Source organism: Nansenia antarctica (assembly GCF_963989245.1).
Source record: "Nansenia antarctica genome assembly, chromosome: 3".
Lineage (NCBI taxonomy): Eukaryota > Metazoa > Chordata > Actinopteri > Argentiniformes > Microstomatidae > Nansenia > Nansenia antarctica.
In genome coordinates this window covers 15209714-15234568 of record NC_137688.1, presented here as the reverse complement: position 1 = coordinate 15234568, position 24855 = coordinate 15209714, and the positions used below count along the sequence as shown (strand labels likewise).

At 43.9% G+C, this 24855-nt stretch overlaps 2 protein-coding genes across 2 annotated transcripts; both read left to right on the top strand.

Annotated features, from left to right (window-relative positions):
• The first annotated feature begins 3074 nt into the window (after positions 1-3074).
• On the top strand, positions 3075-6988 carry LOC308153644 (tryptase-2-like). Its single transcript, XM_080526837.1, has 5 exons — positions 3075-3161; positions 3612-3783; positions 3951-4210; positions 5206-5345; positions 6707-6988. Exons 1-5 carry the CDS (start codon positions 3110-3112, stop codon positions 6887-6889), a joined length of 807 nt encoding a protein of 268 aa, XP_080382963.1. The 5' UTR covers positions 3075-3109; the 3' UTR covers positions 6890-6988.
• A 565-nt stretch (positions 6989-7553) lies between these two features.
• Positions 7554-12026, top strand: LOC308153768 (H/ACA ribonucleoprotein complex subunit 1-like; the record flags this gene model as incomplete). Its single annotated transcript, XM_080526960.1, has 6 exons — positions 7554-7605; positions 10269-10423; positions 10567-10626; positions 10741-10884; positions 11080-11188; positions 11822-12026. 6 exons carry the CDS (start codon positions 7554-7556, stop codon positions 11830-11832), a joined length of 531 nt encoding a protein of 176 aa, XP_080383086.1. The 3' UTR covers positions 11833-12026.
• Positions 12027-24855: the final 12829 nt, after the last annotated feature.

Here is a 24855-nt window from a genome sequence, read left to right as displayed (position 1 = left end):
TAATAATAATAATAATAATAACTGTTTCAAGTTAATCATAAGAGGTGGAGGGCCTTACCGATAGACTTGCACACACTTCACAGTAATGTGTACCAGACAACCTCCCCAACAAAACACACTTCACAGTAATGTGTATCAGACAACCACCCCAACAAAACACACTTCACAGGAATGTGTATCAGACAACCAACCTAACAAAACACACTTCACAGTAATGTGTATCAGACAACCACCCCAACAAAACACACTTCACAGTAATGTGTATCAGTCAACCACCCCAACAAAACACACTTCGCAGTAATGTGTATCAGTCAACCACCCTAACAAAACACACTTCACAGTAATGTGTATCAGTCAACCACCCTAACAAAACACACTTCACAGTAATGTGTATCAGACAACGACCCCAACAAAACACACTTCACAGTAATGTGTATCAGTCAACCACCCCAACAAAACACACTTCACAGTAATGTGTATCAGTCAACCACCCCAACAAAACACACCATGGTGCTGTCATGCCAAAACCTGGCACTGCCAAATCCTAATAGTTTCGAACGCTCTTGCTAATCGTTTGCTAATCGTTCGAACGTTCGACGTGCGTTCCAGACTAGGTGGCGACTGTGACGTCATTCTACTGCGCTGTGTTTACTACCGCAGCAGATTAATGTGTGTATCTTAAACTGCGAAGACAAATGTAATCTTCTTGCACTTGAATAGCATTAAGGTTGATGCAGGCTCACTAGTCAGCTATATAATATATAACATTTTATGTGAAAACACCTGCTAGCATGCTAATTTCACACGTAATTCGCTCCGCTACGATTAGGCCTGCCAGGATTTGGCAGTGCCAGGTTTTGGCATGACAGTGCCATAAAGAACTGCTAAGAACCTTTTGGCGTCATCACCCATTGACATCAATGAATGAATTGCAGGATGAATCCCATGTGAATGTGTGTATAATATCATGTGAATGTGTGTATAATAACATGTGAATATGTGTATAATAACATGTGAATGTGTGTATAATATCATGTGAATGTGTGTATAATATCATGTGAATGTGTGTATAATAACATGTGAATATGTGTATAATATCATGTGAATGTGTGTATAATATCATGTGAATGTGTGTATAATAACATGTGAATGTGTGTATAATAACATGTGAATATGTGTATAATATCATGTGAATGTGTGTATAATATCATGTGAATGTGTGTATAATAACATGTGAATATGTGTATAATACCATGTGAATGTGTGTATAATAACATGTGAATATGTGTATAATATCATGTGAATGTGTGTATAATATCATGTGAATGTGTGTATAATATCATGTGAATATGTGTATAATATCATGTGAATGTGTGTATAATAACATGTGAATATGTGTATAATATCATGTGAATGTGTGTATAATATCATGTGAATGTGTGTATAATAACATGTGAATGTGTGTATAATATCATGTGAATGTGTGTATAATAACATGTGAATATGTGTATAATATCATGTGAATGTGTGTATAATATCATGTGAATGTGTGTATAATAACATGTGAATGTGTGTATAATATCATGTGAATGTGTGTATAATACCATGTGAATGTGTGTATAATATCATGTGAATGTGTGTATAATATCATGTGAATGTGTGTATAATACCTATGAATGTGTGTATAATATCATGTGAATGTGTGTATAATACCTATGAATGTGTGTATACAAGTGTTTGCCCAAGTGAAAAAAGTAAAAGTATACAAAGTATAACATATATTCATATGGTTCTTTACTTACATGAAGTACACTGACTTTAAGTACTTCGTACTTACAATATGTGTCCTTACTCAAAGTATACTATACTATATAATCATTTAAATTGTTCTTTAGTATACTAGCAAAAGAGACTTGATTGTCATGTAATTGAATTTGTATTTTAGTATACTTTCACTATGTACAATGGATACTAGAATTTAAATTGTACTTAAGTATACAAAAAGTATGCTTGAATGTCATGTCCGTATATGTGCACTACAGTATACTTCAACATTGTATACATGTATTTCAAGGATTTGAAACCCCATACTTTAAAAAAATGTTTGTTTAACCTCTAACAAATAGTTAACATACATTTGTTGTTTTAGTTTTTTTACAGAGAGCAGTAATTCATACTGTAACAACAATCATATTAACAAACTTCTAATATATGTCATACTATTTTACAGTAGCTCTGAATATTTGATTGATTTTTGATTTGATTTGTATTAGGAATTTACATAGGATTATTTACGCATCATGACACTAAGTAATGTCCAGAGAATAGCACTTGAAAGCATTATTTAAAACACTTATTTGCAAGTGGTCCTCGATGGAAACATAAAATGAAATAAAACAAAACATCACACAGCATAAAACAGCATACAAACATAAAATGAGATAAAACAAATCACACAGCATAAAACGGCATAAAAACAGCATAGAGACAACATAGGAACACAGCATAAATAAACACACATTAAAACACACAACATGGAAACATAAAATGAAACAAAACAAATCGGAATCACCCTCCCTTTCTTAAGGGTGAGCCATTAGTTCTCCCCATAAATATGACTTTTGTTTTAAAGATGGCTTTGTTTTGGCTTTGCTGAATATGCAGAGGCAGATGGTTCCATAAAGAGATCCCAGTATAGAAATAAGTGACTAAGATAATATTCTACTGTCAGTGTATTGAAAGTAAGTATGTAAGTATGAATTAAGAGGGGTCAATTTAATATATTACATATTACATTAGATTCAACTTTATTGTCATTGCAGTAGCAGTAGAGTACCAGACAACGAAAGGCAGTTTAGCATCCAACCAGAAGTGCAAAATTTGATATAGTGCAAAGACATGAACATGTATACAAAATAGGATATGTACAGTTATGAAATTATATGTACAGTAGATAGTAGGTATATACAAGAGATGGTATAGAGATGATAAGAGATGGACACTAGTGTGTGTTGATGTGATCTGGACAAGTATAAAGCTACACCCCAGTCAGGGACCATGACAGTGTCAGATATCCTGCCTGGTTGGTTGGACCTGGACAAGGAGAGATATGGGTTTGTGGGGACTAGTGGCTGTGGCTCTGCTGGTCCATGATGCTGCAGGTGAGCTCAACACACTCAGTTATTATTTGTAAAGAAAACCTGTTTAAAAGTACTTTCATAGATATCATTTCACCTACATTTCCGTTTATTAGTATTTGCTTATCGCAGCCAACTGTGGTTAAGCAGCAACATCCTACAATCGTGGTTACAATATTTTTTGGGTCATTTTATAGACACAATATGCAGACGTGAAGGGTAATGCCCATCCTTTAATTTAATTACCCCAAATGACTAAAGCAAAGTTATTATTATTATTATTATTATTATTATTATTATTATTATTATTAGGGTTCACAAAAAAGTATGTAACATAACAAATGAAAATAAAAATGTTTGCATAATATGACAAAACATTAACAACAAATCTAGGGGAAGAGGATGACATGTTTTTTATGTGAGTATTGATCTATAGTCAATACACCAAGTACTGTTCATCTTCCTCTTCCCCAGGGTTTATCCAGCCCAGAGCTCGCAGCTACATCGTGGGGGGAGAGGACGCTCCAGAGGGCCGCTGGCCGTGGATGGCCCACCTTAGCCTCACCAACGGCGTTGACTTCTGGTCATGTGGGGGTTCCCTCGTCACTGAGAAGTGGGTGCTGACCGCTGCACACTGCGTTGAGGGGTGAGTCTGTATGAGTGTGTATGTTTCGATACAGTATGTTAGATATTGCATTGTGTGTAAGTCTGACAATGTGTATGTGTGCGTGCATGTGTACGTGTGTGTGTGTGTACGTTTGTGTGTGTGTGTGTGTACGTTTGTGTGTGTGTGTGTGTGTGTGTGTGTCTTAGACCACCTCTAGCTCACTTCTCCTTTGTGCGCCTGGGCACCCATGACCTCCGAGGACCGTCTGAGTTTTATCGCGCCATATCTCAGTTCGTCCTTCACCCGAACTACACGGACCTCCTGAACGACATTGCCCTGGTGCAGCTGATAGAGAGTGTCCCCTTGTCACCCTTGATATCCCTTGTTCCCCTGCCAGAAGAGGGGGACACTTTCAGCCCTGAGTCAGAGTGCTGGGTCACTGGCTGGGGAAACATCGGGGAGGATGGTAAACTGAGCGCACCCCAATAAACACACGTCTAGGTTCTCTCTTTTAAGTCAGTGCCAGCCGGAGACCTTAAGTCCAAATGCAGCATGTCTGACATGTGTCTCTGTGGTACCAGGTGAAAGTACCGCTGTGCTGCAATTAGACCATGATCATGACAATAAGTCAAGTGCCACTATGTGCACTGAAAGATCTGGCCTTGATAATAGCACACATATTTCAGACACACCTTGTAAGTGCCAGTGCCCTAGACAGCACAGATTCAAACCCCCAAACACACACGGTACACACACTACAGTACATAGTACACAGACAAAGCAGACACATAGTGAACCATCAGGCCTGGGGTCAATTGAGTTTAAATTCAGGAAGTAAAATGAAATAGCAAAAAACAATTGAACTATAAAAATAAATGATGTAAAATGGTCAGTCCGCATCCCCTAAGATTTAAACTTTAAAAAAAAAACGTTATCAAAAATGATTATGATTCAATTGAATAATGTTTTAAAGCTACACAGTGTTTCTTTACAATTACATTGTTTACAGACTATGGAGTAAAATAAGTTTGTATTGTTGTACCCGTGGACTAAGACAGTTCAATGAAGTTCATGAGGCATTTGACGTTCCACATGAGGTGTTCCTGAATTGATTCAGTTGATATCAAATTGAGCCCAACCCATACGTTACATGTCTCGATTGACTGTCTTGTTTCTCATTCTGACTATATTCCTCTGTCTTTAGATGTTGTTACTTCATGTCTCTTTCTCTCTCTTTCTCTCAACCTCTTTCTTCCCCCTCACTCGACTCTGTATGCAACTCTCTCTACACCCCCCATCCTCTCCTTCTCCCTGTATCTATCTCTCTCTACACCCCCCATCCTCTCCTTCTCTCTGTATCTATCTCTCTCTACACCCCCCCATCCTCTCCTTCTCTCTGTATCTATCTCTCTCTACACCCCCCCATCCTCTCCTTCTCTCTGTATCTATCTCTCTCTATAGTGAACTTGGAGGGAAATATGACCCTCCAGGAGGTGCAGCTGTCCATCATTCTTCGTAGGTTTTGTAAAAAAGCTTATCCCGAAATCACTGCTGGTATGATTTGTGCAGGCTACATGGAAGGAGGGAAGGACTCTTGCCAGGTATGTCTTCACTTCACCTCTCCCGATTGTAACCAAATATTTGAAGTCCCTGAATCATAAACCCTAACCCAACACTAGAAGAGCCGTGAGGGGTCACGGTGACCCCTGTGAGTAAAAAACAAAATTCTATCTTTGCACTCGATCAAATTTCAGGACCCTCCTTTCATGACTTTTCCTAGATATGTGCGTTCTACCACCCAGTATCCTTACATTTTCAAAATCACTTCAGGATAAGATAGTATAACGCTGTTTTGCAGTTTTTCTGTGTAGGAGGCAGGCAAAAAAAAGAAGCTCCCTCTAGTGATCTCTGTGTAAATAGCAGATTTACATTCTAAAAAGGGGGTCTATTTGACTGCTAAGGCGGCTCTACTAGTAGGTAAAATAGAAACAGCTGTTGTAGTGTTAAGCCTAGGGTGACCAGATTTCCTGGACAAATCACCTACATGTATACAGTTGACTGTTTAAATCTCGAACAAAGAGACTGAGTATTCAGCTATTTTTTAACACTGGGAGTATTTGGCCTATGAAATGTGCATGGTTGGCCGCAGGACAATTTAAATAATTAAATAAGAATATGTTATTCCAAAAAGTATATATCTCATCAATCCTCCGTTGATATGGTCCCAACATGTAATAACTTTTTTGCATACAAGCCACATGACAAGTTTATAGCTCCTCTCTGGAAAAAATAGATAATAATGGATATTATTATTATCTCAATTAATAGTGGTCCTCTGTGGCTCAGTTGATAGAGCATGGTGCTAACGACGCTTAGGTTGTGGGTTCGACTCCTGCTGGGACCATATATGAACTGAACATTTTGTATGTATTCACTGCAATGTAGGTTCCTCTAGTTAAACGCATCAGCTATTGTGTCAATAGCCTGTCATTATAATATCGATAAGGCTATGCACATAATGATTCTTTGGGACCATACAATACTTATGGTAGACTCATATACTGTATACTTGAAAATGACTTTTGAGTGAAATGATATAGTGGAAGTTAATGAAACTCCCAACCCAGTGTAACAATGACGTCTTCTGAGGCTCTGTGTGTGTATTTTACTGGATAATTCTTGCAAAATAACATGGAATTGTATTTTTCTGACAAAACTGAGATATGCATTTGGATTGAAATCATCTGGATTGATCAACAACATCACACACACACACGCACACACACACACACACACACACACACACATATAAAATATATATTTTAACAAATATAAACAAATCTGTTTTCTGTCTGGGATACAGTATCATGTCAACTCTCAAGTATGATGCATGCATTTGTGTGTGTGTGTGTGTGTGTGTGTGTGTGTGTGTGTGTGTGTGTGTGGTTTGTGTACTTCACAGGGGGACTCAGGGGGGCCGATGGTGTGCTTCTCTGCTGGGAGATTTGTCCAGGCAGGAATCGTAAGTTTCGGGAATGGTTGTGCCCAAGAGGGCTACCCTGGAATCTACACCCGCGTGATTCGCTATATGGACTTCATCCAAGAGATTATTCAATCTGACACCGAAGGCTCATCTAATGCCTAGGCTGCCTTTAAGCTATGCCTGCATGATACAAGCTTCTTGTATTCCATTGGTTTATCTATCAAGTTTTGCTATCCTTTCTTGAGCATCTCTCATCTTAAAGTCAAGCCAAAACCCTGATATAAGATATATCTATGTGACTTTTGTGTTCATCATTTCAGCATTGAACAAAGTCTGAGCTGGATTGTCTTGTTGATTCTATTGGTATTGGTTGTGAGCTACTTATTGCTTCTTGACCATGACTATGCGCTACCAAACATTTAATAAACTGTGCAAGCATTAACCCTTGTATGTGTCATGTTTTTGAGTGTTTATGTGGCAATTTGAAATTGAGTAATACCTTCACTTACATATCATATGCCCCAATATTACAGACAGACACCAGGCTCAAAACAAACAACGTTGTCTTTTGTTACTTTACACATACTGTACCTCTCCCTATACACTGCGTGTTTGCTGTAGCCATTGCATTTGAGTTGAAATCAAGAAAACAAACTAAATACAAATCAAAAAAGTACAGGAAGTGAAAAAGGGAGGGAAGATTATCTTAATCTCTGCTGATGTAGCAGAACTACTTTCAACCGTTTGACTAAAGCTACACCCCAGTCAGGGACCATGACAGTGTCAGATATCCTGCCTGGTTGGTTGGACCTGGACAAGGAGAGATATGGGTTTGTGGGGACTAGTGGCTGTGGCTCTGCTGGTCCATGATGCTGCAGGTGAGCTCAACACACTCAGTTATTATTTGTAAAGGAAAAACAGGCATCATTTGTAGGCTCATTTGAAACACATCCAAATTATTTATATATATATATATATATTATTATTATATATTATTATATACACTTAAAGTAAACTTAACTATTGTATTTATAGTACACTTGAGTTTAAATATCAAAAAGACTATTAATTAGTATTAACATGACCCATCTTAAATTGTACTAAAGTTGTAAACAATGTGGGTTTTAAGCATATTAAGTATACTTGAAATATGTTAAATTGACCCCTCTTAATTAATTTAGTCATATTCAAAGCAACTGTCAAATAGTAAGAATGTATATTATAATGAATTATAATATTCACTAGCATATTTATGTGTACTAAATGCATTTTATGCATTTTAAATATTACTTTTAATATCAACCTTCATTAACACATGAAGTTCCCCTAAGGTTGAGGGGGACATGCATGTAACCATGCAACTCTGTAACTGTTGCAGCAGGTCAACTGACAAGCAAGAAGTCCCATAGGCTTCTGACCGGTACATAGTGCATACCTTCTCTTAGTCCTAATTATTTTCAGTTGAATACACATAATTGAGAGATTGAAGTATCCAGAACTGGAGGGTAGACACTGTTAATACATCAAATGTTTTTGTTCAAAGCTGTTACTTAGATGGTTTACTCATGGCCCAAGAAGACCAATATATACGTAAAGTTGAATGTGACATTCCAACCCTGCAAAGAAAGATGTTCTTGCCAGTGACATGTTGGTCTATCAGAAAGCACAACTACAGTACTCAATACATGACTCCGGGTTTGGTGATGCGGAGTACAGAGCCCTTTTTCGGTCTTCAGCAGTGGTGTAGTCTACGTGATACGCAGGACTACGCCGTATACCCACTTCAGGCACGTGCCGTGAGCTTTTAGATTGGGTAAGCATAAGATATAGAAATACACATAATTACACATACACGCTATCAGTGAACGCAGTTTCAAGGAAATGCAATTTTGATGCCATAGAACCCGCTAATAAACTGTAGGGTCACTTTGTGATCAGATTACCAAAAACAAAAAAACTGTTGCCAGTTTCGACTATATCAGGAGTGCTCATTGTTCAATCTTTTTTGAACCAAGATCTTTTCAAGTAGCCAACCTGCTGAAATCTACAAGTCCAGTTTCAACATCGCAAACGCACACACGCACAACACAGACACACACCGTTTCCATCCTCCATAGTAAACTCACAACACACTTTCTTTTCACACTTTTGTCACACAGGCACTTGACATCACATCACAAACCCTCCCTCTCTATCTCTCTCAAACACTTTTGGTCCAGAACCACTGGCACGGACAGCAACATTAGACCTATCTCAGCGATTGATTAAGCAGCTCTCTCTCCAAACACAACGGCACAGGCCTACATTCAAAAGAAAAAGCAGAGGAAGTCTTAAATAAGGAGCCATAACCAGCAGCACAGCAGTACTCAAACCATATAAACAAGCACAAATCGCCACCAGCCTCGCGAATCATATAAATCATATAAACCGCTCATACCAGGCTTGCTGTAACCCCTAGCGACTCTCCCTTTCTGGGTGTGAAGATCGGTGAGCGGTGGTTTCGGGCGGCCTTTAGCCAGTAGTTGTGTTTTTCCAGTCCAGTCCAGTCTACGAAATCCCTTTAGGTCGCTGACAGTAATGTCCATATTCACAAAATCAAGCAAGTTATCCTTATTGATTATTATTATTTAGATCGTTTGAGCTAGCTGGCATAAGCTATTCTGCCGGGCGAGAGAAAGTAAGGTGAAATGTTAAGTGAACTTGAAAGTGATAAGAGCCAATCAGTAGCTCTTATCGGAATGAACGAACTACTGATTGGCTGGTAAGCATGCTTACCCTGGCTACATTAAACAGCGGGCTGAGGCATCGGAAAAAATAAAAATACATTTTCACGCATTCGAATGTACGCAAGGGAAAGCAGAGAGAGAAGTGCTTATAATGCAACGCAATGCAAGCAAGCAGAATAGTGAGTGCTTACTCCTGCAGGTGGCGCCAAAATGAATGACTCCTGCTGCCCTGGGACCTAAAATACGACTCTTTTAATGAAAACAAACAAACGGTTACATGCACTTTTATTTTAATATTTTCACTGTCCTTTTTAATTTTTTCGTTGGGTAAGCACTGCTTACTATGCTTATATGGACGACACGTCCTTGGTGTGTGTACTCTTTAAAACCACGCACACACCCATGGAGGGGGACAGGCTCACAGAAATGAATGAAATAAGGAATTGTTTCTCATTCCATGCATTACAATGAGCCTCCCCTGATACACACACAGGCCTACATGTATGTATACAAAACATATGTCCCCTGATATACACACACAGGCCTACATGTATGTATACAAAACATATGTCCCCTGATATACACACACAGGCCTTCATGTATGTATACAAAACATATGTCCCCTGATATACACACACAGGCCTTCATGTATGTATACAAAACATATGTCCCCTGATACACACACACAGGCCTACATGTACAAAACATATGTCCCCTGATACACACACACAGGCCAACATGTACAAAACACACATGTTGTTGCTCCGTGGTTTTTGCTCTGTCCTGACTGACTGACTGACCCGTCCCCACTGCAGGCCTGGGGGAGTTTGTTCACCCCTGTGAGGACGACATTGTGGTGAAGTGTACGACGGAAGAGAACAAGGTGCCCTACTTCAACGCTCCAGTGTTCCTGGAAAACAAAGAGCAGATCGGGAAGGTGGATGAAATCTTCGGCCAACTGCGCGAATTTGTATCCTTTCAATTCTTCTCATTTGATGATTTTTTTTGTGTTTTAGCAACTATATTTTTACCTTACCACAAGGTGATGTTGCCTTCGGGAAATTGTTTCGATGGTGTTGTGACTGATTTGCTCCTTAACCCAAAGCCCAATAGTATTTCTCTGTCAAACTCTCTGACAATATGAAGAAATCTTCGTTCAAGAAACCACAGAAGGTAAGCTTGTGTGGCCCACTGCGACTTCCCACCCACTATCAATCGAACCCTGTCTTAACATTTGAATATAACATTTCTAAAGCTGTCCAACTAACGTTTTACTCTGTCCCATAGTTCTACATCAACCCGATGAAGCTGCTGCCTCTCCAGAGGTTCCTGCCCAGACCGCCGGGCGAGAAGGGCCCCCCGAGGGGAGGCCGAGGGGGGAGAGGTGGAGGAAGAGGAGGCGGCGGACGTGGGGATAAGTTTCTAGGGGTTGTATTTCTTGTTGCGTGTTGGAAGTCTTTGAAACAGTTTTCTATAACATTCTCTAATTATTCATATGTTTTCTTACAATGTATAAGTACACCACAGTTCAGCGAAACAAAACATTGAGAGTCAGGAGCAGAACAACAACTGAGAACTTTAAAGGATTAAAAGGATTTTTAGGTTAAAAAAAAAAAAAAAAGTTCATCTCCAGGTGGTTTCCGGGGCGGTAGGGGTGGTGATGGTGGGTTCAGGGGTGGACGAGGAGGAGGAGCATTCCGGGGAGGAAGCCGGGGTGGCGGCCGTGGATTCCGAGGTGAGTGACTGAATCCTAGAAGATTCTGAGTGATTGTTACACAGATTGTTACACAGATTGTTACACAGACGTTTCCCTTTCACTACAATTTGTGAAGCAGCCTCACATGAAACGATAAACACACTGCTACTCCCAATGAGCTTATTGATATGCGGTGAACCAGGGTTTCTACACACTGTGCCTTCTGTGGAAGAGGGTGGAGGTCCTTGTAATAAACGGAATGCGGATTGGTATCAAACATGTGATACTATTCCTCATTCCGTTCCATGCATTACAATGAGCCTCTTCTCTGATTTCTGTCTCCACTGAGGGGTTTTGGTAGGGTAGGTCCGATCTATACAATGTCCCAATTTCTACCTCCACCAGCCTCCACTGATATCCTTTGATAGGTAGCAACCTTGCATGTCACCAACTGGTGATCAGAAGGTTATGATTTCAAATCCCACCTGAGAACACCACCACTAGTGTGTCCTTGAGTTTGGCTATAAATTACTCCAGGGAGTATGTCCCTGTAATCTCTAATTGTACGCTGCTTTGGATAAAGGCGTCTGCTAAATGGTTAAACTGTAAATGTACCAACTGTGTTCCTTTGTCTTTCATGTTGTTGATTTACTTCTTCTTGTCTCTTTACAGGAAGTAGATGATGAATGCGGGGCCGTAGGATCCACCTCGCCCGGTTCCTGTTCTTCCAGAGAGCTGTATGGGCCAAGACACCGCCCGGGCTCTGCCCTGACGGACCAGAACTATGGAACATGGACATTGCATTTTTTTATACTGCTCTGCTATCAATATGTTTTATTTTGTTGTTGTGTACTGATCTAGGATGAATAACGATGGATGGATGACTTTTATTTAACTTTGGATATGCTCTTGTCTCAAAAGAATCGTGAAGGTCATTGCCCAGTTGTTTTACATCTCTGTCCAGCATTGTCCACTGGTCGGGTTGATACTGGATGTAACTGGTTGTTATTCTGACTCATGAGTCACCGCTGTCACACAGACCAATATGGGTCACTATGAAAAAGTTCAGGTAAAAAAAAAACTTTCCTGATGAATCCCAGAATTGTCTGTGACATGATACCGTTATAAATAGTCTAACATTATGTTTCTAAGACTGTCCATGTGAGTGGATTCAGTCACACAAATACATATGATGGATGTTAGAATTCATTTTGCCAATGTTTTGATTACAATTCAGTGTAAGATATTTTATGAAGTCCAGAAATCCAATATACATTGTTGCAGAGTACTGCCATCTTTTGTAAAGAAAAGCCTTTGATTAAACAGTGCTCTGTGGATGAGTTTCGTGTGTCTCTTATTTTCTGTTTACATTTTTGGCATTTAGCAGACGCCTATATCCAAACAACTTACAACAATTGTCCAAGTCAGTGAATCATCTATTCATCATCACAAAAAGTAATAAGTAAAAGTAATTTATGCTTGGGCCAGAGGCTTTAGGCCTGTGTTCCATCACTTTTTACACAATCCATTACATCTGGGTGTGCTGTGTGTTAGATACAGAAGGACATTTCCATCACATTTCTGTGTCTGGGGTTTGATTGATTGATTGATTGAAAACCTTTATTGTCCCCAATGGGGAAATTTTGTTTTCAAACAGCTCAGTTAGGGCAGACAGAAAACATTCAATAAAATACATAAAACAGTGCAGGTGTAACAGAGTTGGGAATGTATGTTTAGTTGTAGTGAATGTAGATGAGTTTCGCCGTGCTTTGAGCAGCCCTGGTTGTTGTTGGAGCCCCCCTTTGGAGTTTGGGTGTACTGCAGGTCTGCACGTTCTTTTGTCCTTCTCTTGTTGCCGTACTTGCGGTGGTGTCAGAACATGGCCGCCATCTTAATGGGTATGTGCGTGATGTGAAATGCTCCTCGTGTTTTGTTGTTTGTATGGAGAATATGATGTGAAACAGAACATTTATTGTATGTTGTTTTGAACGTGCAGATTCACAAGCAGACCAGAGAAGAATTGTGTTCTATATGTCTTCTCTGCAGGTATGTCGCTCCACATGTTGTTTGTAATTGTTATTTGTAATGTTTGAGGGAAGTTTGTGTTCTTTCTGTGAACAAATTGTCCTGATGTGAAATGTACATAGACGGTGGTGGCAGAACATGGCCGCCATCTTAATGGATTCACAAGCAGACCAGAGAAGAATTGTGTTCTATATGTCTTCTCTGCAGGTCAAATAAAAGAATTGATTGAAAGAAGTTTGGCTGTTTGACCATCGTTACACTGGTGCCGTGACACGTCGATCTCAAGATCAGCTGAACGCCGATCTCCGTGGATGCTGCGTGGATGCCAGGTCTTAGTGTGATAGATCAAGTGTGGTCAGAGTATTATAGTAAATGGTCATTCAGTCTGAGGTCTGTGATTATATCAGTTTAAAAAGTGCTTTGATTGTTTTGGTTTTTATGTCCTGCTGTAACTTTATATTTTTTTTTAAACATTATTATTATTATTATTTTTTTCATTCAGTAATATTACACAACGCAAGTCTGTACCACTATGGCTCAGAGGCCAGGTTTTAATGATGAGATTTTTGCCAGTCCAGTGTTGCCTATGGGGAGGGGTGCATGGGGGGCATGTCAGAGCAGAGCAGACAGTGCTGTCATAGACATTGACAGTGACAGTGACATCGACATTGACAGTGCTGTCAATAGTAGGGAGGTGGGGTGTTCCCAGTTGTTTACTGACAGTGGTAGAGGCACAGGGTCAGGTCAGGACCCAGGTTGTGCTGCTGTCGGACAGTTTACAGGGGAGGCTCCTCCCACATCCACACCCAGTGTTAATGACACTGAAGCTCTTCATCACCTTTCAGACATGATGGGTCAGCTAGGTGCTCGGATTGGCGAGTCCATTGTAACCAAGTTAATTTCAGCTGGTGTAGTTCACTCAAGTAGTATGAGCAGTGCACACCTCAACTGCACATCGCCTCCAGATCCTGTAACTGATCCTAATGTTGTTAGACAGGAGGTTCCGCGCGTTACTGTGAATGTAAAATCAGACAGGGAACCACCAATGTTCCGAGGTGATAGTTCTAATAAGTGTTCAGTCCAGGACTGGATTGACATGTCTAAAGCTTATCTGAGAAAGCAGAAATGTCCAATGCATGAACAGGCTGAGGAGATACTGGCAAGGCTGATGGGTAAGGCAAAGGATGTCGTGAGGGTTGGTTTGCGTAGCGATCAGACACTTGATGTGAAGCAGAACCCTGATCTCATCTATGATATCCTTCTCAAGTACTTCAGTGATGTGTCATCATGCCTCCCGTTGTCAGATTTCTATGCCACTCTACCCAGACCCAATGAGAACCCTGTAGACTACTGGTTGAGGATCAACAAAGCAGCTGATGTAGCTGGTGAGGGCCTTCGCAGACAAGGTAGGAGGATGGAGAACATAGGTGAAGAGGTAGCACGGATGTTTGTCAGGCATTGCCCGGACTCTGGACTATCCCGTATTCTGGAATGCAAGGCTATTGAGGAGTGGAGCTCACGAGACATACAGTTGAAGATTGATAATTACCAGAGAGAGCTGAGAGCCTCTGGCAGGACCGGTAGTTCTGTGCCATTGAAGAGCCATGCCACCGCCCTCCACACTGTGCAGTCTCATCCAGAGCCTTCGATTCAGTCTGTGTCTGAGCAGTGTTCCACCCAGTACCCCCCTGCTCCTGCCCATAGTCCAGTGTACCACACACAGTGTCTGCCTTCTACCCTCATTCCTTCCCAGGACCATGCTTTAGGCCAGCTTCCGTGCCCCTCCTCCGCGACTGCTGTGGCCCAGAACACTCAGCAATCTGAAGACAGGATTCTTGCTCGCATTATGGAGAGGCTGGAGCAGATGATGGGGAAAGTGCAGCAGCGTGACAGTGCTCCTCGTGGCGGAAGATACCAGGGTGGCGCCCGTGAGAAGGCCTGCCGAGTCTGTGATGACAGTAGACACACTACCATCTCACACTGCATGTCAGAGAGGCTGTGCTTTGTCTGTTTAGCCCCAGGTCACACAAAAGTTGAGTGTCCCACCAGGTCGTCCCGAGCACCTCAGCCTCAGGGAAACTAGGTGGCCTGTATTCAGAGGGAGAAAGTATAGGTCGCCAAGTAAACTCCCATTGTGAGGACGAATCTAGTGCTGAGACAGTGTATATAGCTCTCAAAAGCTCAAGTGATAACTCTGAAGATATTGTTTATCAGAATACGCATACAATTAGTGGTAGTGACAGCCTTTTCTACACACCTGTGACAGTTGGTAATACAGTGACTCTAAATGCTATGCTAGACAGTGGGTCTATGGCTTGTACAATGAGTAAGACGGCAGAGGGAAAGCTTAGAGAGGTTGGAGTTGCTACAGAGCATAACCAGTTCAGTTCAAATGTGGTGCTTGTTGGCTGTGGTGGTCGCCGTGTCAAGCCTGAGTCAGCTTTCAACGTGGAAATGGAGGTGTATGGCTGTAGGATTATGGTTCCCACTCTGGTAGTTGAAGGCCAGCATGATGAGTTGATACTAGGCACCAATGTTATTAAATATATCCTCCGGCAGTATAAGCAATGTGATGGCTACTGGAAGGCTGTGTCTACGCCCTGTCCTGCTGGCGATCCAGAATCTGAACAGTTTCTCTCGATGCTCGCTGGTCTGAACCGTTGGCGAGGTGACGTCATACCTGACAAGATAGGCACAGTCAGGTGCAACTCAGCCGTGTGTCTTGAGCCTGGTCGGGAGTACCTGATGTGGGGCAAGCTACCCAAGTCCACTATTGTGTCTCCTGGTAGCGCTGTGATGACAGAGCCCACATCGTGTCGCTCAGCTCCAAGAGGGGTTCTGGTGGCCAGAGTTGTTACTCCTTTGTGGGGAGACGGATGGGTTCCATTGAAGCTGATCAACTCGTCCGACAGGCCCGTCTTGGTAAGACGCAATGCTAAATTGGCCGACGTCTTCTCCTGCATTGCGCTCGAGGACATGGATGAGACCGGACCTGCTGAGGTCCCACTACTCAGTTGCTGTCAAGTAACCCCGTCCAGTGAAAATGCGGCCCGCACTGTTGATGAGGAACTGAAGTACATGGGATTGAGTGGGCTCGACATACACTCCTGTGACGTGTCTGAACAGTGTAGAAGCAAGATGGCTGACCTGGTTGTGCGCTACAAGGACATCTTCTCACGCCATCACCTGGATTGTGGAGAGGCAAAGGGCTTCATACATCGCATTCACCTCTCAGATCACAGGCCATTCCGGCTCCCATTCAGACGAGTGCCCCCCAGTCAGTATCAGAAGTTGCGCCAAGTACTGAGTGAGATGGAGGAGAAAGATATAATCAGGAAGTCAACCAGTGAATATGCATCTCCGTTGGTTCTTGTATGGAAAAAGAACGGAGATCTCCGTATCTGTACAGACTTTCGCTGGCTGAACAAGAGGACCCTGAAGGATGCTCACCCTCTCCCTCACCAGGCCGACTGCTTAGCTGCACTTGGAGGTAACTCCTTGTTTAGTACTATGGATCTAACCTCAGGGTTTTATAACATGCCACTACACGAGGATGACAGAAAGTACTCTGCCTTTACAACACCTATGGGCTTGTATGAGTATAATCGCCTCCCGCAGGGCCTCTGTAATAGTCCTGGGAGCTTCATGCGTATGATGACTAGCATTTTCGGAGACCAGAACTATCTGAGCTTACTGGTTTATCTGGATGATTTATTGGTGTACGCCCCTGATGAGAGGACAGCTCTGGAACGCTTGGAGATGGTGTTCAGTAGACTGCGTGGTCATAACCTGAAATTGGCCCCCAAGAAGTGTTTTTTTCTCCGGAAATCCGTCAAATTCCTCGGCCACATAATTAATGACAACGGTGTGTTGACTGATCCCAGCAAAGTTGAGAGCATCGCAAAGATGACAAGTGCTGACCTGATGGAAGCGGACGGTGTAACCCCCTCACAGAAACGAATCAGATCTTTCTTGGGGATGATCAATTATTACCAGCACTTTGTGCCTAGCTTCTCCGCTATTGCAAAGCCTCTCTTCTCTCTGTTGACGGGCCAGAAGAGAAAAGGGAAGGTGAAACAGTCCAAACAAAGGTCACAAAGCAGGAAGTTGAAGGTTACTGACTGGACCCCCGAAACGGAGCAGGCTTTCCAGAAGCTGAAAACGGCGCTGGTTGAGACGGCTGTCCTGGCTCACCCTGATTTCAGCCGTCCCTTCATGCTGTCAACGGACGCGTCCCTTGATGGCTTCGGTGCTGTCCTGTCGCAGATCCAAGAGGGTGAAGACCGAGCGAGGCCAATCGCATTCGCCAGCAAGTCCCTCTCTCAGTCTCAGAGAAACTACCCAGCCCATCGGTTGGAATTCCTAGCCTTGAAGTGGAGTGTCTGTGACAAGTTCAGCCATTGGTTGAAGGGGCATGATTTCACTGTTTGGACGGACAATAATCCATTGACTCATATCATGACGAAGCCCAAGCTGGACTGCTGCGAGCAACGATGGGTGGCTAAGTTAGCGAGCTATAACTTCGACATCAAGTACGTGCCAGGCCCACAGAATGTTGTCGCTGATGCCTTGAGTCGTGTGCCTTTCGTCAAGCAGAGAGTCAGTCACAGATTACTTGAAGAGCCCTACAAGAATCTCCTCTCCGAAGTCCAGGATGTGTCGAGTGCTTCTGTACAGGACGCCTTCCGGTCGTCCAATGATAGTGGTGACACTCCACGCCAGGCAGAGAGTTACGCTCAAAGTGTCCCATCACCTCTGCATGTCCACGCTCAGTCTATGGAGATGGATGAAGTGTCTGTTGTTCTACAGTCATATGACGATCTGTGGGAGGTCGGAGCAAGAACGCGCGCTGTAGCAGTCTTGCACCATTTGCCTCAGTTAGTCCCAGGTGGTCAGGACTCACTTCCTGCTTACAGTGAGAAGGAACTCCGGGATGAACAGCTCAGAGACAGGACTCTCTCTCGAGTCTTGTACTATGTGGAGAGACATCGGAGACCCTCCAGGAGAGAGAGAGATAAGGAATCAGTCACAGTCATGAGGTACCTGAAGCACTGGGAGAAACTTGTTGTGAGCAATGGGATACTCTACAGAGTCTCGAGGGATCAAGTCGTGAAGTCAAAACGCCGCCAGTATGTGGTTCCTGAGTCTAAGAAAGTTGAAGTTCTGAGAGGTGTTCATGACCATGCTGGCCATCAAGGTCAGTTCGGGAGTCTTGGCTTGGCCAGACAGAGGTTCTTCTGGCTCAACCTCGACAGAGACGTAAGAGACTACGTCCGTAACTGCCAGCGGTGTATTGTCAGTAAGACAGTTGAACCTGCTGCGAGGGCGCCTTTGCAGAGTATCACATCAACCAGGCCACTTCAGCTGGTTTGCATTGATTTCTGGTCAGCGGAGGACTCAAGGAACAAGTCAGTTGATGTGTTAGTTGTTACTGACCATTTTACAAGAATGGCCCAGGCATTCCCCTGCAAAGATCAGTCAGCCAAACAGGTGGCGAGAGTTCTATGGGACAAGTTCTTCTGCGTCTTTGGGTTCCCAGAACGTATCCATAGCGACCAGGGAGCTAGCTTCGAGAGTCAACTAGTGAGTGAGCTGCTCAGAGTCTCCGGTGTCAGAAAGTCGCACACAACCCCGTATCACCCGATGGGTAACGGTAGTGTGGAACGTTTCAATAGAACTCTCGGTAACATGATCCGAGCGCTTGAACCAGAGGCAAAAATCAACTGGCCGAGGCGTTTGCAAACTCTGACGTTCATGTACAATAGCACAGCGCATGAGTCAACTGGCTATGCACCTTTCTATCTGATGTTCGGGCGTACTCCTCGTCTCCCTGTCGATATACTCTTCCGGACAGTCCTGAATGATCCAGCTGTGGTCAGCTACGACAAGTATGTGATGTCTCTTACGAAGGATCTGAGAGAAGCTATGGTCATAGCCCAGGAACATGTCATAAAAGAACAGCACCGTCACACAGAGCTCTACAACAGACGAGTGAAAGGGCCCACCATTGACGTCGGAGACCGTGTGCTGTTGGCGAACAAGAGAGAGAGAGGAAAGAGAAAGGTGGCTGACCGTTGGGAGTCTACTGTATACACTGTGGTGGATAGGAACTCTGAGACTCACACATATAGAATACAAGACACTGTCACTGGACGAGAGAAGGTAGTCCACCGTAATCTATTGTTGTTGGTGAACTTTCTGCCGGTGTATGATACGAGTGTGATCTCTGACCCAGTTTCATCCCTGTCTGCTGTTCATACATCAAATGAGCCAAGTGACATGTCCGTGTCGGAAGTGGAACAGGATTCCTTGCCTGGGGAAGTGAGTAGAGGAACCGCGTTCGAGTCGGAGAGAGTGGATTCCTGTCCTGGGAGTGAGGGAGGGGAGGTTGAAGACATGGAGTATGGGGGTAGAGCTGTTCGGGAGAGGGATGTTCCCTTGACTGTTCCAGAGCCCAAGGATCCCAAGGGAAGAACCCTGGAGTGGGTCACCCAGTTACCATTCCCTGACCACTCACGGACAGAGGCTACTAACACTGTAGTGTCTTCAGTCTCGTTTGCCCCTCAGAGGGTCCCCGAGCAGATGGCTGAGGAGCAAATGGTAGATCAGTCCATTAACTCTGATTCTAGATTTGTGGTTAGCGCTGATGATTGTACTGATGTTTCTGGTAACACAAATCAGACAGATGATGCTAGTGACACACAGCGTACTGACACTCTAGCTTCTGTTACACAGTGTGAACATCCTAGTACAGTCACACAGGTCAAGTCCAAGTTTGGTCGCCTTATCAAACCAGTTGACAGATTGATTTATACTATGTCAGGACAAGACATTATCCAAGACACTAAGTCAAACATTCGAGCTGTTTGCAGGTCAGTGTTCCAGGCTTCCCACAGTTAGATAAGCCGAAGCTCAGTTCAGTGCATGTATACACTGTGCACACTGACATCCTATGACATATAGGTTTGTTCGTTATTCTGATTGTTTCATAAGAGGTTGTGGCCTCTTGAAGGCTAGTAATACACAGTGAAAAAAGGGTCTTGTGGGGTGTAGAACGCATCCTACCGCCAGTAGTTGGTTGGAGAGATAGTTTACCTCTCTTTCCACTTCATCCTTATAGGATACTTTTCAAGTTGGCTGTCCTGTCCTTTGGCGGCCCTATGTAATAGTGTAAAAAGTAAAAAGTAGTATTTAAATGTATAGTTGCTGCTCAAGGTTGGCGAAATTCAGGGGAGGTGGGTGTAACAGAGTTGGGAATGTATGTTTAGTTGTAGTGAATGTAGATGAGTTTCGCCGTGCTTTGAGCAGCCCTGGTTGTTGTTGGAGCCCCCCTTTGGAGTTTGGGTGTACTGCAGGTCTGCACGTTCTTTTGTCCTTCTCTTGTTGCCGTACTTGCGGTGGTGTCAGAACATGGCCGCCATCTTAATGGGTATGTGCGTGATGTGAAATGCTCCTCGTGTTTTGTTGTTTGTATGGAGAATATGATGTGAAACAGAACATTTATTGTATGTTGTTTTGAACGTGCAGATTCACAAGCAGACCAGAGAAGAATTGTGTTCTATATGTCTTCTCTGCAGGTATGTCGCTCCACATGTTGTTTGTAATTGTTATTTGTAATGTTTGAGGGAAGTTTGTGTTCTTTCTGTGAACAAATTGTCCTGATGTGAAATGTACATAGACGGTGGTGGCAGAACATGGCCGCCATCTTAATGGATTCACAAGCAGACCAGAGAAGAATTGTGTTCTATATGTCTTCTCTGCAGGTCAAATAAAAGAATTGATTGAAAGAAGTTTGGCTGTTTGACCATCGTTACACAGGCTCAATAAGTAAAAAGTTCCAAGTTCCAAAGTTCCAGCTCCAGGTCTCCCCCACCCTGCAGGGCCTGGTTGTAGAGTCGGAGTGCAGCTGGAACAAAGGACTGTCCAAATCTTTTTGTACTTTGACGGGGGAGAACAAATCTGTGGCTGAACTTGCTCCTCATCCCCGCCAGCTCGCAGTACATCGGGTGGGAGGGATTGGCCAGCATGGCCGCCAGTTTTTTCCCCATCCTCTGTTCTGCCACCACCTCTAGGCTGTCCAGCCCGGTCCCCACCACACTTCTAGGGTATCTTCTACTCTTCTAGAAGTTCTGATCCTAGATAGTGAAATCTTATCTGAGGACACTAGGGGCAGGTTTCACAGACAAGGCCTAAACACACTTTCAATGTAACATTTCCATTGAAGATGCTTTTCAATCTAGGATTAGGTTTAAGCCTTGTCTGTGAAACTGGCACTATACCTATGCAGCTTTCCCCCTGGTTGTTGCTGTCTTCTCAGTCAACTGACCCGCTTAAATAAGGGCAAACAATGAGATCAAATAAAGCACTATTCAAGCATATTGAATTCAATTGAAGTATTTATTGAATTCATGAATGTAGATGAACGGAGTGGCAGCCACGGTAATATAGTCTGTCACACTGGGTCCTCTAGTGCCCTCTGGTGGCCAAGAGGATAATGTCCATGTCGCTCTGGAGTTCCTGTTCCTCTTGGAGGTGGGTGTGTAGGTGTGTGTTAAATGTTATTTGTAAAAAAAAAAAATGTATGTGGACCCCAACTAGATATAAAAGTGTTTTATATTATGCCAAATTTAAAATTGTATGATGTATGATATATTTTAATGTTTGATATTTGTAATTTAAGTATGTGTTATATGTTAAATGTTATTTCATGTTATGTTTTAAATGTGGACCCCACTAAAAGTAGCTCATGCCTATGGGTATAGGTAATGGGGATCCTTCCAATAAATAAAAAATAAATAAACACCACCCCCGAGAGGCGAGAGCCCCAACCCCAGGACCTGAAATAATGAATTAAGAGTGAATTAAGAAATGAACGCACGCACGCACAAACACACACCATTTGTGAGATATAGGCAATGTAAAACAGATTGTCTCTCAATGAGAGATACAATGTGGCGTAATGCATCCCAGTCATTGACAGCATCTTACCCGCTAGGCTGAGGTGGCTGACTGCAGGCTCCCAGTCAGCTGTGCCTTTAGCTGCCGTATCTCCACAGCCAGTCCCTCAGAGCGTCTCTGCTCTGCCTCCAGGGATGAACGGACCTCACGCTGGGAGATGAGGCTCCTCTCCAGGGCCATGGTCTTCTCATATGCCTGCTGGTCCCGGTCCTTGAGCTGGTCACAGACTTTCTCAGCCTCTGCCATCTCTGTGGCCACAGCCTCCTCCAGCTCAGAGCAGACCTCTCTGACCACTCTTAGCTCCACAGTCAGTTTGTCGCGTTCCTGTAGAGCCATGTTCTTCCCAGAGAGGGCAGCGTGGAAGTCATTCTGAAGCGAGGAGAGAAGACCAGCCGACTCCGCACTCTGCTCCTTCAGGGCATTGTTTTCTGAGCTCAGCTTGAGGAGCTCTAGAAGTCTGGGGTGGCTTTCTTTGGCCAGATGGTCACGGTCCAACAGCACACTCTGCCACTGTTGGAGGGCAACGGTCAGGTCGGTCTGGAGCTGTTTGCTTCTCCTCCTCTCTACCTCCAGATCTGAGGCCCTCTGGTCAGCTCTCTGGTTTGCAGTGGAGAGGAGAGCATCTTTGGCAGCGTTTTCCTCTCGCAGGGCCTCCATCTCAGAGCTCAGGGCCTTGTCTAACGCGGACGCCCTCTCTAGCTGGTCCTGCAGCGCGGCACCCTGACCTCTTTCTGCCTCCAGGGAGGACACAAGCTCCTGGATCTCAACGATCAGGTCGGTCTGGAGCTGTTTGCTTCTCCTCCTCTCTACCTTCAGATCTGAGGCCCTCTGGTCAGCTCTCTGGTTTGCAGTGGAGAGGAGAGCATCTTTGGCAGCGTTTTCCTCTCGCAGGGCCTCCATCTCAGAGCTCAGGGCCTTGTCTAACGCGGACGCCCTCTCTTGCTGGTCCTGCAGCGCGGCACCCTGACCTCTCTCTGCCTCCAGGGAGGACACAAGCTCCTGGATCTCTTTAACCTTGGCTGCGTTGTCCTCCTGCAGGGCCTGCATTCTAGAGTTGAGGGCTTCGTTCTCCGCCCTCTCCCCGCGGAGGCCCTCTTGTAGCCGGGCGTTCGCCTCCTGAAGCTCCTGGACCTGGGCCTGCCTGTCCAGGGCGAGCAGATCACGCTCCTCCAGCGCTCTCATCTGCAGAGCGAGGGCGGCATGAAGCTCACCCTGAAGCTTGGCAGTGGTGTTCCGACCGTCCCTCAGCTCTGAGGCCTGGTGGCTGGCCGTCATTTGGAGCTCCAGGTAGTTGGACTGCTCCTGGTCCAGCGATGCTTGGAGAGCAGCACAGGCTGCCCGCTCCTCCTCCAGAGCCTTTCTCAGGCCAGCGACCTCTGAGTCCTGGACATAATCCTGTAATTGCAGTGTTCATAGCACATAATAATAGCACACCAAACTCGTGTTATGACATGATTTAAAACCACTTCTGAAGTGAGATAGTTAGAGTAACTCACCAGGGCCGGCGTTCCACTCTTCGAGGCAGCATGATTGACTCTGACCAACTGCTTCAGAGAGGCCTGTCCACTGTTAGAGGACTTGTCACCTCCCACAGCTGGTGCCTCCTTGACTTGCTGGCTTTGGGCCGAGAGGGCAGCCCGATCACCTGCACCATGGTGGGAGGAAACGTAGTAAGCAGAAGCCTCCTCCTGGAAGTCTTCGGCGATGGACGCTTGTTCCCCTGTGTTCCTCGCCTTAGCAGAATCCTGGGGCAGACACATCACATGAAACAGAGGTGTCTAACATTAGCCTGAATGTAGGGTCTTCAATTGAAGCAGCTTATATTTTCTATATACTAATCTAATCAAATATGGGACCTCTCCTACTAATATAGATAAAATCTCACCATTTCCTTTAGGGACGACTGGCAGGGCTCTGAGTAGCTGTCCATGTCAGTGGTGTAGTGGGCAGAGGCCTCATCCTCTATGTCCTCAGCTATAGAGGCCTGCTCCTTGATGTCCTCAACAATGGACGCCTCAGAATCGTCTTCCTGCTCCTTATCAGAGTCCTGGGCATTAGTATGTAGCCAGTGTTTTCAACTAAAGCAGCTTCATATTATTATTATTCTTTTTTTTAATCTGATCTAATACCTCTCTTAGAACATGCACTGTATTAACTAGAGTGGATAATATCTCACCGTTTTTTTTAGGAAGGACTTGTCCTCAGCTCTCTGGCTTGGCTCAGGGTAGCTGTCCATAGTGTATTGGGCAGAGGGCTGGTCCTCTATGTCCTCGGCTATAGAGGCCTGTTCCTCGATGTCCTCAACAATGGACGCCTCTTCTCCCTGCTCCTTATCAGAATCCTTGGGCAGAAACAATCAATCACATGTATTGTGCTTTTCAAAACACAATTGTCTCAGTGATTTACAATAAGAAGAATACAAACAACATAAACAATAAATACAATACAAACAATATGAACTGTTTAAAGTATCTTCGATAGTCTAGTCTAATCTAGTATAGGACAATTCCTGCCAGATTGGGTGAAATCTCACCAGTTTTTTGAGGGATGACTTGTCCTCGGCTCTCTGGCTTGGCTCAGAGTAGAAGTCCGTGCTGCAGCATACAGAGGGCTCGTCCTGTATGTCCTCAGCTACAGAGGCCTGCTCTTCCATCTCCTCAGTGATGGACGAGGCCTCAGAATTCAGTTTTTGCCCCTTAGCAGAATCCTGGAGTAGAAACATC